The sequence below is a fragment of the Mesoplodon mirus genome (assembly GCF_964341445.2).
Source record: "Mesoplodon mirus genome assembly, chromosome: 16".
Taxonomy (NCBI): Eukaryota; Metazoa; Chordata; class Mammalia; order Artiodactyla; family Ziphiidae; genus Mesoplodon; species Mesoplodon mirus.
In genome coordinates this window covers 32,281,409-32,298,985 of record NC_138992.1, presented here as the reverse complement: position 1 = coordinate 32,298,985, position 17,577 = coordinate 32,281,409, and the positions used below count along the sequence as shown (strand labels likewise).

Genomic DNA, 17,577 nt, shown 5'->3' with positions numbered 1-17,577 from the left:
TCAGGAAAATTCATATTCTAGAAGCCAATTGAAAAAAGTGCCTCAGGAGGAGGACAGGATCCCACTGTGTCAAATGTTAAAGAGTTGAGTAGGATGAGGACTCAGAATTGACCGTTGGATTTGACAATTTGAAGTTTATTGGTAGCTCTGACAAGCTGTTTCATTGAAGTATGGGGATAAAACCTGATTGGAGAGTGGGCTCAAAAGGAAATGGAAGAGCAGAATTGGAGAAAGTGGGTAAAGACAACTGTTTTCAGGGTTTTTTCTATAAAGAGGAAGAGAAAAATGAAATAATAGCTGGGTGGGGGTGGGAATGTGGAGTCAAGGAAAGATTTTTTTTTTTTTTAATTTTTGGCTGCATTGGGTCTTTGTTGCTGCACGCGGGCTTTCTCTAGTTGAGGTGAGCGGGGGCTACTGTTCTTTGCGATGCGTGAGCTTCTCATTGCGGTGGCTTCTCTTGTTGTGGAGCACGGGCTCTAGGCTCACGGGCTTCGGTAGTTGTGGCACGCAGGCTCAGTAGTTGTGGCTCATGGGCTCTAGAGCGCAGGCTCAGTAGTTGTGGTGCACAGGCTTAGCTGCTCCGCGGCATGTGGGATCTTCCCGGACCAGGGATCGAACCCATGTCCCCTGCATTGGCAGGCAGATTCTTAACCACTGCGCCACCAGGGAAGCCCAAGGAAAGATTTTTTTTTTATGGTGAGAGATAATAGAGTAAGTTTGTATGATGGGGGAATCACTGTAACACAGAGGGGGAAATCACTGCAAGAATAGGAGACAGGACAGTTACCAGAGCAAAGTCCTTGACTAGACAAGTGGGAAGAGATCCAGTGTACAAATGGAAGACTTGGTTGGTTAGGAGTTCAAGCTGTTCAACCATTTAAATAGTGAAGGCAGAGAATGTGGATAAGCTGCAGTTAGGTTTGGTACCTTTTGTGAGAGACTAAGGAAGTTGTCTTCTGGTTATTTCTGATTTCTCAGTGAACTAGGAACAGAATCATCAACTGAGAGGATGGGGTGTGGAACTGGAGGTTTGAAAAAAGAGAATGTGAGAGAGACCTCTGTACAAGAGAGTTCATTGACTGACGTTTTAGCCCAGAAATGTTTTAGTAGCAGGATTGCAGTGTGCTGACAACCTTTTCAGTGTGGAAACTGGTATCCTGTTCTGAGAAATGTTCTTAATTTCTTCTTTGATTATCACTCCAACTCGCATTTTCCTTGTTTCTTTCTGGAAGTCCTTTAGTCAGGAGTTGGACACTTGGAGTGATCCTCCTATTGTCCATCTCTTCCTTCAGCTTTATCTTCTAATCCTTCTATAGAGTTTTTAATTTCAGCTATCTTACTATTTTTAAATTTTCCATAGCATCTTATTCTTTTTTAATGGAAGTGATAGCTTCTCACTTAAGTTATTCAGGGTTTTGTTTGTTTTGTGATTTGTTTTCTTCTGTTCCCTGCATAGTCTCTGTTTCCTCCAAATTTCCTTTTATCTGCTTGCTTGTTTTGGTCTCTGTCTTTCATGATGCTTTCTTCAAATGCCTGATGATCCCTGGCTGCCCGTTCATGTTTGTGGGGCCCTGAAAAGCTCTGTGTGCATGAATGGGACTGGTCACCGGTGGGCTTCGTGGTAAGGTGAGCTTGAGGTTGACTAGCTTTTTCATTGTCAATGTGTAGAGAGAGGTCTTTTCTCCAAGACTGTCGGGTTTTTTCAAAGATTGGGGATGGTAGGTATATGCCTGTTTGCCAGCCTTTTGGGAATAGAGCAGGAAAAGAAGGTGAGGGCTTCCTGTTTCTGTAGGTAGACTCTTACTCAGTCCCCCTTTCGTCACTGTAGATTGTACTTCTGCCCTGCTCTGTGCCTGATACCCAAGTGCAGAACGTCTCTAGTGCCATCTCTTCTGGAAACAACTCTGGTAGAATGCGGTGGTCATCTGGCTGCCTGGGTGGGGATGGGGGGTGACATAGTGAGGAAGTAATTTTGTAAACATTCCTCCAATTTTAGCCTTTTATGCTACTTGGTGCTTCAAAGAACTGAGACTCTCAGATTCTTTAGGGCAAATCAGCTCATTCTCACGTGAATCCCTCCACTCCAGCTTTGTCCCGTTAAGTGACTTATCACTCCTCTAATAGCTTTCTGTCGCTCAAAGTTTAGGACTTTCTTTTTTGTTGTTTTGTTTCATTTTTGTTCTTTGGAAAACTCAGATATGCTAATGTTGTTTCTCTTGTTCACTTACTAATAGATTAGTACCTTTTTTTTTTTCTTTATCGTCAAGTTACTGAGGAAGCAAGGAGGAGGGAAAGGAGATAAACATATGTGCTCAATCTACCATGTTTTTCCAGAACCTATCCACACTCTCTAAAGGGTAATCACAATAACTAATATTTATTGAGTACTTACCTGTATGCCAGACACTGTTATAAATGCTTTACATTTATTAACTTAGTATTCATAATGATCTTATGAGGCAGGTACTGTTATTATTGCCAGTTTACAGTTGAAGAAACTAAGGCACAGAGAATTTAAGTAACTCGCCAAAGTTACAAAACTAGTAAATGTGGAGCTAACATTCAAACTTAGCTGTCAGACTGTAGAGACACCTCCTGCTTACAACTCTCCCATAGTATCCCACTCGTTATTTTTAAATCCAAGCAATTTAGCATGTCATCCATGCTCTCCATGATCAGGTCCAGAGAACCTCTCCAGTCTCATCTCTCTCTACTCTGTCCTTGACTTCACCTCTTTGACCTTATCTTGTAGTCATACTGGACTTCTTGCCCTGAATACTCCATGTTCTTGTGATCCTCATGCCTTTTTCATGCTGTTCCCTCCACCCCACCTTTATTCTCTAGAATACACAGTAAAGTGTTAAGGTATTTCAGCATATACTTACAAATTAAATATTTATATGATCTATTTCATCTAGCAATCAACTCATACTTTTGATTTGTTTTGATTTAGCATGTCTTCTTGAAAAATACATAGTTGAATAAAATAATATTTCACTGTGTATTAAGGGTTCTTATGTCTAACTAAACAAAAGTATCTCCTCAAATTTGATTATATTGAGAGTGAGATTTAAAGATTCTTTTGGAGACTAAGTGAAAAAGTATATACCAAAAAATTCATTTGTTATATTAAAATATTTTCTAACCTTATCTTACTGTTTTTCTTAATAGCTTTTTCTTCCTCTTGCAAATCTGGAATGTTCACCAAATGTTGAAACTTTCCTTTGCAAAGCTTTTGTACCAACCTGCACAGAGCAAATTGATGTGGTTCCACCCTGTCGTAAATTTTGTGAGAAAGTGTATTCTGACTGCAAAAAATTAATGGACACTTTTGGGATCCGATGGCCTGAGGAACTTGAATGTGACAGGTAAATTATGTTTTCATCTGAAAGCTACTGATGATATTTCAATATTGGTATTAATTTTCCAGAATATTAGTGACAGGCTTTCATTATTTAAGTCAACAGCTGTTTACTGCACACTTAATATATGTTAGGCACTTACTATATATCAACACTGTAAACAATGGTGAGCAAAACCAGACTTGGTTCTTGTTTTCAGGGAACTCACAGTGGGGTGGGAGGAACAGAGAGTAATCAAATAATCATAAAAATAAATGCAAAATTACAACTGTGTTAATACAACAAATGAAGGTGCATAGTTCTATGAGAATGTGTGATGGTGCCTTTGCCCTAAACTGGGGAGAAATGGGCCTTATTATCAATTCATGGACCTTTTTGCATCTGTCTTGATTGATTACTTTTATCTCCTATTCTCTAGACGTTGGGAGCTTGTAATTTGAAATATTCTACTAACATAATGATACCTCATATAATCAATGTGGGAAGGAAGGTGGCTCTCTTTTTGTTTCTTTATCTGTAGACTGAAGAAACTACAGACCCTTGTGGAACTCATACATTTCTGGTAGATACCTAATCACTTTCCAGAACAACTTAGTACATAGTAAAGGTGAAGATGCTCATGCCATACATCTTAGGAGATCCCCTTCTATAGAAACTTTTTCACAAACAAGGAATCGTATGCAAGAATACTTATTATAGCATTATTTGTATTTTTTTTAAAATGAGAAAAGGTCTGAAAGTCCACTGTAAGAATGATAACTAAATTGTGATGTACTTACACACTAGAATACTACTATACAGTTATAAGATGAATGCAGTTGACCCACATCTGTCAAAATGGATAAATCTAAAAATTATGGCATAAGTAAAAAAAAAAAAGTATGATGTATATAGCACAATGTCATTTATATAAAGTTCAAAACCTGTAAAATAATACTATATAACATTGTAGTTGGAAAATAACATAGTAAAATATTTTAAAATGCATGAGGAGAAATAAAAACTGAACTTGTAGTAATGAATATTTTGGAAGAGACAGAAAAGAGAATAGGACCAGAAAGGGGTCCAAACTATCTGTAATGTTATATTGCTTTATTTAAAAAGATATAAAACAAAACTGATATACCACCTTTTGAAAAAGCTTGTAGATACATCTGTGTTGTTTTTATGGGCATATGTTTTATTATTTTCTATTCTTATCTAAAGCATATTTCAAACGCTTTCTCCTTAAAAACCTCCACTAATTTCTAAACTATGTAGATCCTCCAAAATAATTCTGGTGTGTGGAGACAACTCAGTGATAAAGTGCTGCACAAAACAGCCATATCCCTTTCTATCACTCTGGTCTGCCCATAAACAAGGGAGGCAAACAGCCACACTGCAACAAAATGGTGATGTGAGTTAAGCTGGTCCTTGGCCTTCCTCTTCTTGCCCTTCTTTATGAACTTAGATATCACTTGAACTCTGTCCTCTCCATCCGGGAAATGATCTCATTTCAGTCATTTTAGTTGTCATCACCTTACTATGTGGCTGATCTACTTTGCTCATGGACGCTAGAAAAGAAAAACTAATTTCCCCAAGACATATTTCAAATGCTTAAACAGACAAGCCAGCATTTTTTTGTCTAGAGAATACCAGTCAAGATAAATTCTTTCTTAAGTACTTAGTCTTGAAACCAGAAATTATTTAACAATTACTAATTGATTGTTTTCTGAGTAAGGGAGTTTTCATGTTCACTTGCCTGATACTTAATATATTTGTTAGTGTGTTGGGGCCTCATTAACACCTACAAGTTTTTAGTCAACTTCAAAACTTTCTCCCCAGCTCTAAAGCTGTAATCTCTTTAAGCTTGTATGTCTTCCCATCAGTTATGAATGCATAAGGAAATATTTTATAGTTGTAAAGCAGAGTATTAAAATAGTGACTCAAAAATGTCAACTTCATGTATTATTTTTTAAAATCTTTACAGATTACAGTACTGTGACAAGTCTGTTCCTGTAACTTTTGATCAACACACAGAGTTTCTCATTCCTCACGAGAAAACAGAACAAGTCCAAAGAGACATTGGATTTTGGTGTCCAAGGCATCTTAAGACTTCTGGGGGACAAGGCTATAAGTTTCTGGGAATTGACCAATGTGCACCTCCATGCCCCAACATGTATTTTAAAAGTGATGAGCTAGAGTTTGCAAAAAGTTTTATTGGAATAGTTTCAATATTTTGTCTTTGTGCAACTCTGTTTACATTCCTTACTTTTTTAATTGATGTTAGAAGGTTCAGATACCCTGAGAGACCAATTATATATTACTCTGTCTGTTACAGCATTGTATCTCTTATGTACTTCATTGGATTCTTGCTAGGCAATAACACAGCCTGCAATAAGGCAGATGAGAAACTAGAACTTGGTGACACAGTTGTTCTAGGCTCTCAAAATAAGGCTTGCACCGTTTTGTTTATGTTTTTGTATTTTTTCACAATGGCTGGCACTGTGTGGTGGGTGATTCTTACCATTACTTGGTTCTTAGCTGCTGGGAGAAAATGGAGTTGTGAAGCCATTGAACAGAAAGCAGTGTGGTTTCATGCTGTTGCTTGGGGAATACCAGGTTTTCTGACCGTTATGCTTCTTGCTATGAACAAAGTTGAAGGGGACAACATTAGTGGAGTTTGCTTTGTCGGCCTTTATGACCTGGATGCCTCTCGCTACTTTGTACTCTTGCCACTGTGCCTTTGTGTGTTTGTCGGGCTCTCTCTTCTTTTAGCTGGCATTATTTCCTTAAATCATGTTCGACAAGTTATACAACATGATGGCCGGAACCAAGAGAAACTAAAGAAATTTATGATTCGAATTGGAGTCTTCAGTGGCCTGTATCTTGTGCCATTAGTGACACTTCTTGGATGTTATGTCTATGAGCAAGTGAACAGGATAACCTGGGAGATAACTTGGGTCTCTGACCATTGTCGCCAGTACCACATCCCATGTCCTTACCAGGTAAAACCTATCATTTGTGTTATTTCACTATTTAATTTTAACATGGCAAATGTTCCCTGGAAATATCTTTGAATTAGTCATGACCATAAAATTAGATTTCAGGTGAGAAAATCCAATAGACAGAGGGAGTTGTTCCCTATGCCTCAGTTGAAACTAGGGTAAGTACCCCAAAGTTCTCTCCTGAAGTTTTAGCTTCAGTTACAATAGTAAAGTGCCTCCTTTAGCTATTCTTTTAAAAATTAAGATTGCAAAGGCAGATGAATAGTACTGCAGAACAGAATCAGAAGAACAGGTCTTGTCATAGGGAGAAAAAGAGAAGTAACTTGCAGGATTTCCCTGGCATACAGTGGTTAGGACTTGGCGCTTCCACTGCAGGGGGCCAGGGTTCAGTCCCTGATTGGGGAACTAAGATTCTGCAAGCCGAATGGAGCAGCCAAAAAAAGAAAAAGAGAGAGAGAAGTAGTTGTTTTTAATTCTTCAGTTAGTTGGGGAAACCCTTATTTGGGTTTATAATAAAATGATATATATCATCTTATACTTTGCTTGTATATGCTTATAAAAACAGAATTTATGCCAAAACCACCATGTCATTTCTTATGACAAAACGCACAATTAAAACAAAATATGTTTCATATGTTTCTGATGTTTCTGGTTGGATTAAAGTGATGATTTTAGGATTAAAAAAATAAATATCTGAAAATAGAAAATGTCTTAAAGCATTTTAGTTGAGTTTTTTAAAATAGAAACTTTGTTTTTAATAGAATTTATACATTTTCTTGAATATTTATATATGGTATTAACTAATTATATTGAGTGTGAGTGCTGTCATCACAGTGTATCAGATCAAGCAATGTGTGGGCTGAATTATTTTACATAATTTATATTCTAGAAAATTACTTCACTGTAACACAGTGAAATCTATTTTACATACTGGTATGTGGGGATAATGGTTTTACTTGCCTTACATCCTGTCCATAGTGTGTTATCCATTGTCTGTTTTTACTATATGATTAATAAGCGAGCTCTCTTAAAGTGATACTGCTGTATTAAATGTCTCCTAGATTCCTCAGTATTTTTGGCAAACTAGGGGGGGAAGGCAACTGTTACATACTACTAAAAAGTTTAAGATATATGATTTTTTATTTTTTATTATTATTATTTTTTTAAATTTATTTTTATTTTTGGCTGTGTTGGGTCTTCGTTTCTATGCGAGGGCTTTCTCTAGTTGTGGCAAGCAGGGGCCACTCTTCATCGCGGTGCACAGGCCTCTCACTATCGCGGCCTCTCTTGTTGCAGAGCACAGGCTCCAGACGTGCAGGCTCAGTAGTTGTGGCTCACAGGCCTAGTTGCTCCGCGGCATGTGGGATCTTCCCAGACCAGGGCTTGAACCCGTGTCCCCTGCATTGGCAGGCAGATTCTCAACCACTGCGCCACCAGGGAAGCCCAAGATACATGATTTTTTAAGATTACGTTTCATGTAAAGAAAGAAACGATATTAGAAGATAAAATGAGAAAATTCTAATCTTATAGTGGGGAAGGACTTTATGATATAAAATGCAGGAGCTATAAAAGAAAAGATTGCTAAATTTGACTAAGGAAAAAACTTTTTTCAGATTCTGCATGGCAAAAAACCCCACCATAATCAAAGTCAGGAGACCAACGGGGAAAATTTATTCACTCATCACATCATAATTGAAGGGCTAATTTCCTTATTTATAAAGAGTTCCTATAGATCAATAAGAAAAAAGCCAACAATCTGATATAAAAATGAGAAAAGAATGTATAGAGGGGTCACAAAAAAGGAAAATAAAAAAGCTGTTCTTAAACATATGAAAAATGTTATGACAGATGCAAATTAAAGTTATAATAAAATTATATTCCTGCTTATGACAGGTTTTATAACCACTGTATTGATGAAACTGGCAAAATACACGTTCTAGACTTTGCTGTTCAATTAGTTCAACCTTCTATGGAAAGCATTTTGATAATATCTGGCATTTAAAATGCTCATACTCTTTGATCCTGTCCTTCTGGGAATTTATCAACAGCTCTGTTCACAAATGTGAGAAATTATATACATACAAAGATAGTCACTGCAACATTATTTGCAATGGCAATACGTTGGAAGTAACCTGAATATCTATTAGTAGGGATAGCTGAATAAGTTATAGTTCATCCAAACAATGGAACAGCCTTTAAAAAGAATGAAGTACTCTAGAATGGTCTCCAAGAAATATTACTAAGTGCAAAAAGCAAGATATAATGCATAATGTATAGTATTTTGATACTTGTAACATTTAAAAAATAATATTTGAAAGTTTATGCTTGAAAGAAAAGTATGATTTAATTTTTACAAAATTTCCACATTTTTACCTTTTACTGATACTTATTTTGCTCTAAGTTTTTGTAACAAAACATCAACAATGCATAAAGACTCTAAAATAGTATGTTATTATAATGAGTTTAAATGTATTTTTTAATAGATTATAGTGAAGGAAAAGATAAATATTGAGAGGCAGATATTTTGGCAATTATAAGAAGCTGCTGTACTTATAGGGAAAAAAATGCCGGATATCAAGCCAAGATATAAGACGTCCTTCCTAAATATATTTAATAAGTAATTTTCCCTTTCTAGCTATATATTTTGATAAAAGTTCTTTGTTCAGAACTTCTGTATTACACTTAAAGCACTTTTCATATTATGTTATATCAAACATTTCATAATAAAACAAACTGATTTATACTTTTTGTTCAAGTTTTGCATTGGCTGTGTAGACTTTTCTCCACTTTAAATGTATCACTAAAATTCTTATTAATTACTTTTTTGTAGGCAAAAACAGAAACTCGACCAGAGTTGGCTTTATTTATGATAAAATATCTGATGACATTAATTGTTGGCATCTCTGCTGTCTTCTGGGTTGGAAGCAAAAAGACATGCACAGAATGGGCTGGGTTTTTTAAACGAAGTCGCAAGAAAGAGTAAGAATCTATTGAATTATATGATATTGTTTTAAAATAAATAGATCAAATACCAAATCATTGTACTGGAGTTTCATTATGTAATCTGTTGTTTCAAGTTGAAATCTTTTTCATGGAGAGATATGCTTTATTTTAGCATTTGTTACAATAGTCTTTGACATGTACTATTCTATTGAAATATGAATGAAAAGTTTGTAAAAAGTGCATTTTCTTTCCATGGCTTATAAAGTTCATTGCTTTGGGTTCAGAATTTTAAATAATTTTATCCTTTTTTATCAATGATGAAAGATGAAATGGGTCAAATATATGTAAGGCAATCTATAGAGTACGATTCAAATGTGATGTACAATCATTACCTTTAAATTTTATTACACATAATACTGACTTAACACGTCACTTATTTGCCTTGCTTAAGATGGTAAAAATTTGAGCTTATGAAATATTCTGTAACAATATAGTAGATTTACATTTATGAGTAAATAGTTCATTTTGTTATTTATATGTGTTATACATTGTGTACAATCAACAATGTAGTATAGAGTTTTTTAAACTGTTGCCAGTTGGTTTGATTAATGAACTCTTTTTGTGGTAAAAATTTCAGAACCTTTTCACAGTTTAAGTTTTTGAAGTCTGAAGAATTGCATTTAACTGGACTTCAATTTTTTTGAACTATTATTATATCTCTATCCTGTATTTATATACCCACACTAACTTCAGAATAACTTGCTATAACTTGAATGTTAGAAAGAAAACAATTGCATTTAAACAAAGACCACTAATTATATTCTGTGTTCTTTCTCTTTGGTTTACTTTCATATTTGATATATTTATATATGATACACATACAGATAATCCCCTACTTTATGCTGATTTGAGTTTTCTTGCCCTCATCTTCTGATTTTGTCTATTTAATTTCTTTCTACTCTTTATGCTGACAAAAGCAACTAACAGTGTATGCACAAAAAGATTTCATTTCATGGCAATCTACTTATATCTCATAGTATTTATAATCCCAGATTTTATAAATAATGTAAATCATATAGATCATAACTTTAATGAATTAGGATTTTTGGCACAAGATATGTGATATGCTTTATGATTTCTTTTATAACACTTAACATTTATCAAGTAAACTCTCTCCTTGGATTTTCTTACAGTCCAATCAGTGAAAGTCGAAGAGTACTACAGGAGTCATGTGAGTTTTTCTTAAAGCACAATTCTAAAGTTAAACACAAAAAGAAGCACTACAAACCAAGTTCACATAAGCTGAAGGTCATTTCCAAATCCATGGGAACCAGCACAGGAGCTACAGCAAATCATGGCACTTCTGCAGTAGCGATCACTAACCATGATTACTTAGGACAAGAAACTTTGACAGAAATACAAACCTCACCAGAAACATCAGTGAGAGAGGTGAGAGCAGATGGAGCGAGCACCTTCAAATTACGAGAACAGGACTGTGAGGAACCTGCCTCCCCAGCAGCATCCAGCTCCAAACTCTGTGGGGAACAGACCGACGGGAAAGGCCGGGCAGCCAAAGTGAATGATAAGAGCAGTGTGTCTGAAAGTGCACGGAGTGAAGGAAGGTGAGCTTGGACTTTGCTATCTTAAACCATGACTTTTTTGAATACTGCATTGCACATTTTTCATTAAAGCATAACATATCTGGAAAGAAAGCATTCTTGAGATGACATGTCTATACACTTAATCCAGGAAAGTTTGGGTTTTGTCTATAAATGCTATTTCGTAGTTTAATTCTTAGTATTGAGAAGACCCTTTGATGTTTATTGTTCAAATAGAAAAGTAATGTTCATTTCTGTGGTAATTGTTAACAGTTGCTTGTATATTTAGGGAAATGTTTAAGATTCATATAAAATACAGGCCATTAAGTTTCAATTAGTACTGCATTATAGTACTGTCTAAAAGGTATTTGTCAGACTTCCCTAGTGGTGCAGTGGTAAAGAATCCGCCTGCCAACACAGGGGACATGGGTTAGATCCCTGGTCTGGGAAGATCCCACATGCTGCAGAGCAACTAAGCCAGTGTGCCACAACTACTGAGCCGGCGCCCTAGAGCCCACGAGCCACAACTACTGAGCTCGCTTGCCTAGAGCCTGTGCTTTGCAACAAGAGAAGCCACTGCAATGAGAAGCCTGCACACCACAATGAAGAGTAGCCCCCACTCGCCACAATTAAAAGACTGCGCGTAGCAATGAAGACCCAACGCAGCCAAAAATAAATGATAAATACATTTAAAAAAAATATATATATATATATATAAAATAAAGAGAAGCAAGAAGAACTACAATCCTGCAGCCTGTGGAACAAAACCCACATTCACAGAAAGATAGACAAGATGAAAAGGCAGAGGGCTATGTACCAGATGAAGGAACAAGATAAAACCCCAGATAAACAACTAAATGAAGTGGAGATAGGCAACCTTCCAGAAAGAGAATTCAGAATAATGATAGTGAAGATGATCCAGGACCTCGGAAAAAGAATGGAGGCAAAGATCGAGAAGATGCAAGAAATGTTTAACAAAGGCCTAGAAGAATTAAAGAACAAACAAACAGAGATGAACAATACAATAACTGAAATGAAAACTAGACTAGAAGGAATCAATAGCAGAATACCTGAGGCAGAAGAACGGATAAGTGATCTAGAAGACAGAATGGTGGAATTCACTGCTGTGGAACAGAATAAAGAAAAAAGAATGAGGGGCTTCCCTGGTGGCGCAGTGGTTGAGAGTCCGCCTGCCGATGCAGGGGACACGAGTTCATGCCCCTGTCCGGGAGGATCCCACATGCCGCGGAGCGACTGGGCCCGTGAGCCATGGCCGCTGAGCCTGCGCATCCGGAGCCTGTGCTCCGCAACGGGAGAGGCCACAACAGTGAGAGGCCCGCGTACTGCAAAAAAAAAAAAAAAAAAAAAAGAAAAAAGAATGAAAAGAAATGAAGATGGCCTAAGAGACCTCTTGAACAACATTAAACGCAACAACATTCGCATTATAGGGGTCCCAGAAGGAGAAGAGAGAGAGAAAGGACCAGAGAAAATATTTGAAGAGATAATAGTTGAAAACTTCCCTAATATGGGAAAGGAAATAGCCACCCAAGTCCAGGAAGCGCAGCGAGTCCCATACAGGATAAATCCAAGGAGAAACACACCGAGACACATAGTAGTCAAATTGGCAAAAATTAAAGACAAAAATTCTTGAAAGCAGCAAGGGAAAAACGACAAATAACATAGAAGGGAACTCCCATAGGGTTAACAGCTGATTTCTCAGCAGAAACTCTACAAGCCAAAGGGAGTGGCATGATATACTTAAAGTGATGAAAGGGAAGAACCTACAACCAAGATTACTCTACCTGGCAAGGATCTCATTCAGATTTGATGGAGAAATCAAAAGCTTTACAGACAAGCAAAAGCTAAGAGAATTCAGCACCACCAAACCAGCTCTACAACAAATGCTAAAGGAACTTCTCTAAGTGGGAAACACAAGAGAGGAAAAGGACCTACAAAAACCTAAAACAATTAAGAAAATGGTTATAGGGACATACACATTGATAATTACCTTAAATGTGAATGGATTAATGCTCCAACCAAAAGACACAGACTTGCTGAATGGATACAAAACCAAGACCCATATATATGCTGTCTACAAGAGACCCACTTCAGACCTAGGGACAAATACAGACTGAAAGTGAGGGGATGGAAAAAGATATTCCATGCAAATGGAAATCAAAAGAAAGCTGGAGTAGCAATACTCATATCAGATAAAATAGACTTTAAAATAAAGAATGTTACAAGAGACAAGGAAGGACACTACATAATGATCAAGGGATCCATCCAAGAAGAAGATACAACAATTATAAATATATATGCACCCAACATAGGAGCACCTCAATACATAAGGCAACTGCTAACAGCTATAAAAGAGGAAATCGACAGTAACACAATAATAGTTGGGGACTTTAATACCTCACTTACACCAATGGACAGATCATCCAAACAGAAAATTAATAAGGAAACAGAAGCTTTAAATGACACAATAGACCAATTGATTTAATTGATATTTATAGGACATTCCATCCAAAATCAGATTACACTTTCTTCTCAAGTGTGCATGGAACATTCTCCAGGATAAATCACATCTTGCATCACAAATCAAGCCTCAGTAAATTTAAGAAAATTGAAATCATATGAAGCATCTTTTCTGACCACAATGCTATGAGATTAGCAATCAATTATAGGGAAAAAAATGTAAAAAACAGAAACACATGGAGGCTAAACAATACATTACTAAATAACCAAGAGATCACTGAATAAATCAAAGAGGAAATCAAAAAATACCTAGAGACAAATGGCAATGAAAACACGACGATCCAAAACCTATGGGATGCAGTGTAAGCAGTTCTAAGAGGGAAGTTTATAGCTATACAAGCCTACCTCAAGAAACAAGAAAAATCGCAAATAAACAATCTAACCTTACACCTGAAGGAACTAGAGAAAGAATAACAAACAAAATCCAAAGTTAGCAGAAGGAAAGAAATCATAAAGATCAGAGCAGAAATAAATGAAATAGAAACAAAGGAAACAGTAGCAAAGATCAATAAAACTAAAAGCTGGTTCTTTGAGAAGATAAACAAAATTGATAAACCATTCGCCAGACTCATCAAGAGAAAGAGGGAGAGGACTCAAATCAATAAAATTAGAAATGAAAAAGGAGAAGTTACAACAGACACTGCAGAAATACAAAGCATCCTAAGAGACTACTACAAGCAACTCTATGCCAATAAAATGGACAACCTGGAAGAAATGGACAAATTCTTAGAAAGGTATAACCTTCCAAGACTGAACCAGGAAGAAATAGAAAATATGAACAGACCAATCACAAGGAATGAAATTGAAACTGTGATTAAAAATCTTCCAACAGACAAAAGTCCAGGACCAGATGGCTTCACAGGTGAATTCTATCAAACATTTAGAGAAGAGCTAACACCCATCCTTCTCAAACTCTTCCAAAACATTGCAGAGGAAGGAACACTCCCAAACTCATTCTGTGAGGCCACCATCACCCTGATACCAAAACCAGACAAAGATACTACAAAAAAAGAAAATTACAGACCAATATCACTGATGAATATAGATGCAAAAATCCTCATCAAAATACTAGCAAACAGAATCCAGCAACACATTAAAAGGATCATACACCATGATCAAGCGGGGTTTATCCTAGGGATGCAAGGATTCTTCAATATACGCAAATCAATCAATGTGATACACCATATTAACAAACTGAAGAATAAATACCATATGATCACCTCAATAGATGCAGAAAAAAATAAATAAAAGGTATTTGTTATTTTATATGAAGATGATTATAAAATGTTTTTATTTTCTGAACATGAAAGGATATTGACATTATCTTTAATTAATTTTTCCAAATGGTCATAGGTGATCCAAACACAGGTAAATATCAAATTAGCCAAAATACTGACAGCTGACTACTTTAAGGTCTCAAGGTTGTCTTACCTTATCTCCTCCCAAATAGGCCAAATGTACCTCCAACAGCTTTTGCATACTGGATTATCTATGATTAGATACATGCCTTTATCTTTCACTAGATTTGTAAACTCCTCGAAGGCAGAGCTGAGGTCGGACTCATCTTTGTGCTCCCAACCTGTTACACGGTGTCTGATCCATGGTAGGAAATCGATAAAAAATTTGCTAAACTGAAGGCAAGAATCAAGCTGTCTTATTCCCCACGAGACACCATGCTCAGCCCATACAGGGGTGGTGCTTGATGAAGTTTCTGAAGTTAGCAAAAATTGTATTTGAAAATAAATTATTTGTACTTTGAGGAGTTAAGAGTATACATAAAGAGTTAATTATTTCTGATAAAAGTGGATACTGGTTGGAATAAAACTCATGGAAAGAGAAACAGCAATTATGAGGACAACTGGCATCACATTTGTGCTTTGGTGTGTATGTACATCAGCTTTTGTTCTTTTACCTAGGCTAGCTCCAAAGAGTGATGTCACTGAAACTGGCCCAGTGCAGAGCAACAGCTTGCATGTTCCCAGGTCTTCAGAGCCAAGCAGCCTCAAAGGCTCCACATCACTGCTTGTTCACTCAGCGTCAGGAGTTGGAAAAGAGCAGGGCACTGGTGGTCACTCAGATACTTGAAAACCAGATCATCGCGTTACTAAGAAGTGAATTCCTGTTACACTGGAGTTGACAGTACACTGTCTTATAGGAATCACTGTTATATTCTTCTTCTGCACTTAAAGCTACATTGCCTCCTGTTACACTGGAAACAATAGATTCTGAGAATATGATTCATTTCACATAGAGGTTAATTGACAACAGTATACCCCCAAAATGGAAATGTGCAGGTTAATGATATTTTTTAAGTTGTGTGGGAGGAGGGAGTATTAGAGGAACCTTCCTTTTCTATTTATGAAGATTCTACTCTTGTTAAAAGTATTTTAAGTTGTACTATGCTATTTTACTTTTATGGTATAAAATCAAGATTTTTCTTTGCTGAAGTATTTAAAACTTACCTCTGTATCTTTTTTTTATATATTTGAAAACAAGTTTATATGTTTTGAGCTTTTTTTAGAAATCCTGGAAAGTCTTTTCAAATATTTTTATTACATTATTCCAATACCTTATTTTAGCACTGCTTTGGTAGCTTTTACACTGAATTTCTAAGAAAATTGAGAAATAGTGTTCTTTTATAATATAAAAAATAGTTGATACACCAAAAGATGTTATAATGGGAATTCAACTAAAAAAATCCATTTACTCTACCTTATCGTCTTCAATGTGTGAATTTTATAAAGTCTAGTTGGTTTAGGAATTTCACAGATCTATTATGCAGCTGAAATAAGGTGCTTACTGAGTGTCCACTGTTGATAATATTATGCTGCTGGCTGATCCTTCTGATTCTTTAAAATAAAATGTCCTGAAGGATTAGTAGATGATATGTTGCTCCTTTATAAATTAAGCCAAGTGCAATTGATTTCCTTTTTTTAATATATCATGACCACCCAAGATTATGTTTGTATGACCATTTACAGTTGCTTATACTTTTGTTTTAACTTTTGTTTCTTAACATTTAGAACACTACAGACCCTTTGCATTTGTGCGGTATCTTTCTCAGACATCATGTAGAATTCACCTCTGCAGCTAAATAGGCTTTTGCTGAACATTCAGAAATGTACGAGCAGTGTTAGTGCCAAACAAATGGAAACAAACGTAGTCCTGATAAACGGAATGAAGCGTATTTCATATAACATACTTTGAAATATTAAAGAATTTCCTTAATTTTGTTTCCAATGACTAGTATTCCTTGAACAAGGTTTTCTTATACTTCTGGTTTTTTTTCTCTATTTAACATTCTGTTAAAGCTTAAAAAGAAAATTGTCATGTACTGTATGAAAAAGTTTGTAAATATTAACTTTTCCACATTTTTTAACTTTGTATACAAAAACTTTGTGTGACCTTTTCAGTAATAAAATTTTCTCTGTATATGAGATTGTAGAGTATTCTGTGGTTATGCACAGTGGTTCTGGCCCAAGAAGTGGTATAGTTTTTCCGATCAGTGGCTCCATGACTAATAAGCCAGTAGCTTCTTTTTTTTTTTTTTTGCGGTACGCGGGCCTCTCACTGTTGTGGCCTCTCCCGTTGCGGAGCACAGGCTCCGGACACGCAGGCTCAGTGGCCGTGGCTCACGGGCCTAGCCGCTCTGCAGCATGTGGGATCTTCCCGGACCGGGGCACGAACCTGTGTCCCCTGCATCGGCAGGCGGACTCTCAACCACTGCGCCACCAGGGAAGCCCTACCAGTAGGTTTTTAACTAGAGAAGGAGAAGACAATCAGGACTTGTGTTATTTTCTCTTTGTCACAGTTTCTTCCCAAAATATAATTATAGAGCTATATTTGTCATAACTTTTTAAAGCCAGTTTTAGACCTGGGATATGGGGTAAAGCAAAGGGAACCCAGGACCCTGCTTTCACTCCTGACAGTGGGAAATAAAACAAGATCATCCTGAAAACATTAGAAAAACCTAATAAGATCATGTGAAATAATTGCCAGTTTAAGATCTGGGAGAAGAGAAATTCATACTGCCAAGCCCAACATTTGGTGCTTCTTTTGCCTAGGGAGCATTTGATGATTTGGAAAAGCTAGCTGAGACATATTTTTTTCTGCTTTATAACAAATTTAATCAGTTATACATATGTTCCC

General features: G+C 36.4%; 1 protein-coding gene across 1 annotated transcript in view; it reads left to right on the top strand.

The window, feature by feature from the left end:
• FZD6 (frizzled class receptor 6) overlaps positions 1-16,825 on the top strand; it is a 34,356-nt gene extending 17,531 nt beyond the window's left edge. Inside the window, exons 3-7 of the mRNA XM_082601598.1 lie at positions 3,172-3,368; positions 5,332-6,349; positions 9,180-9,328; positions 10,486-10,914; positions 15,345-16,825. Coding sequence (XP_082457724.1) covers positions 3,172-3,368; positions 5,332-6,349; positions 9,180-9,328; positions 10,486-10,914; positions 15,345-15,513 — 1,962 coding nt within the window. The 3' untranslated portion in view covers positions 15,514-16,825. The remainder of the gene's footprint in view (positions 1-3,171; positions 3,369-5,331; positions 6,350-9,179; positions 9,329-10,485; positions 10,915-15,344) is intronic.
• The last annotated feature ends 752 nt before the right edge of the window (positions 16,826-17,577 follow it).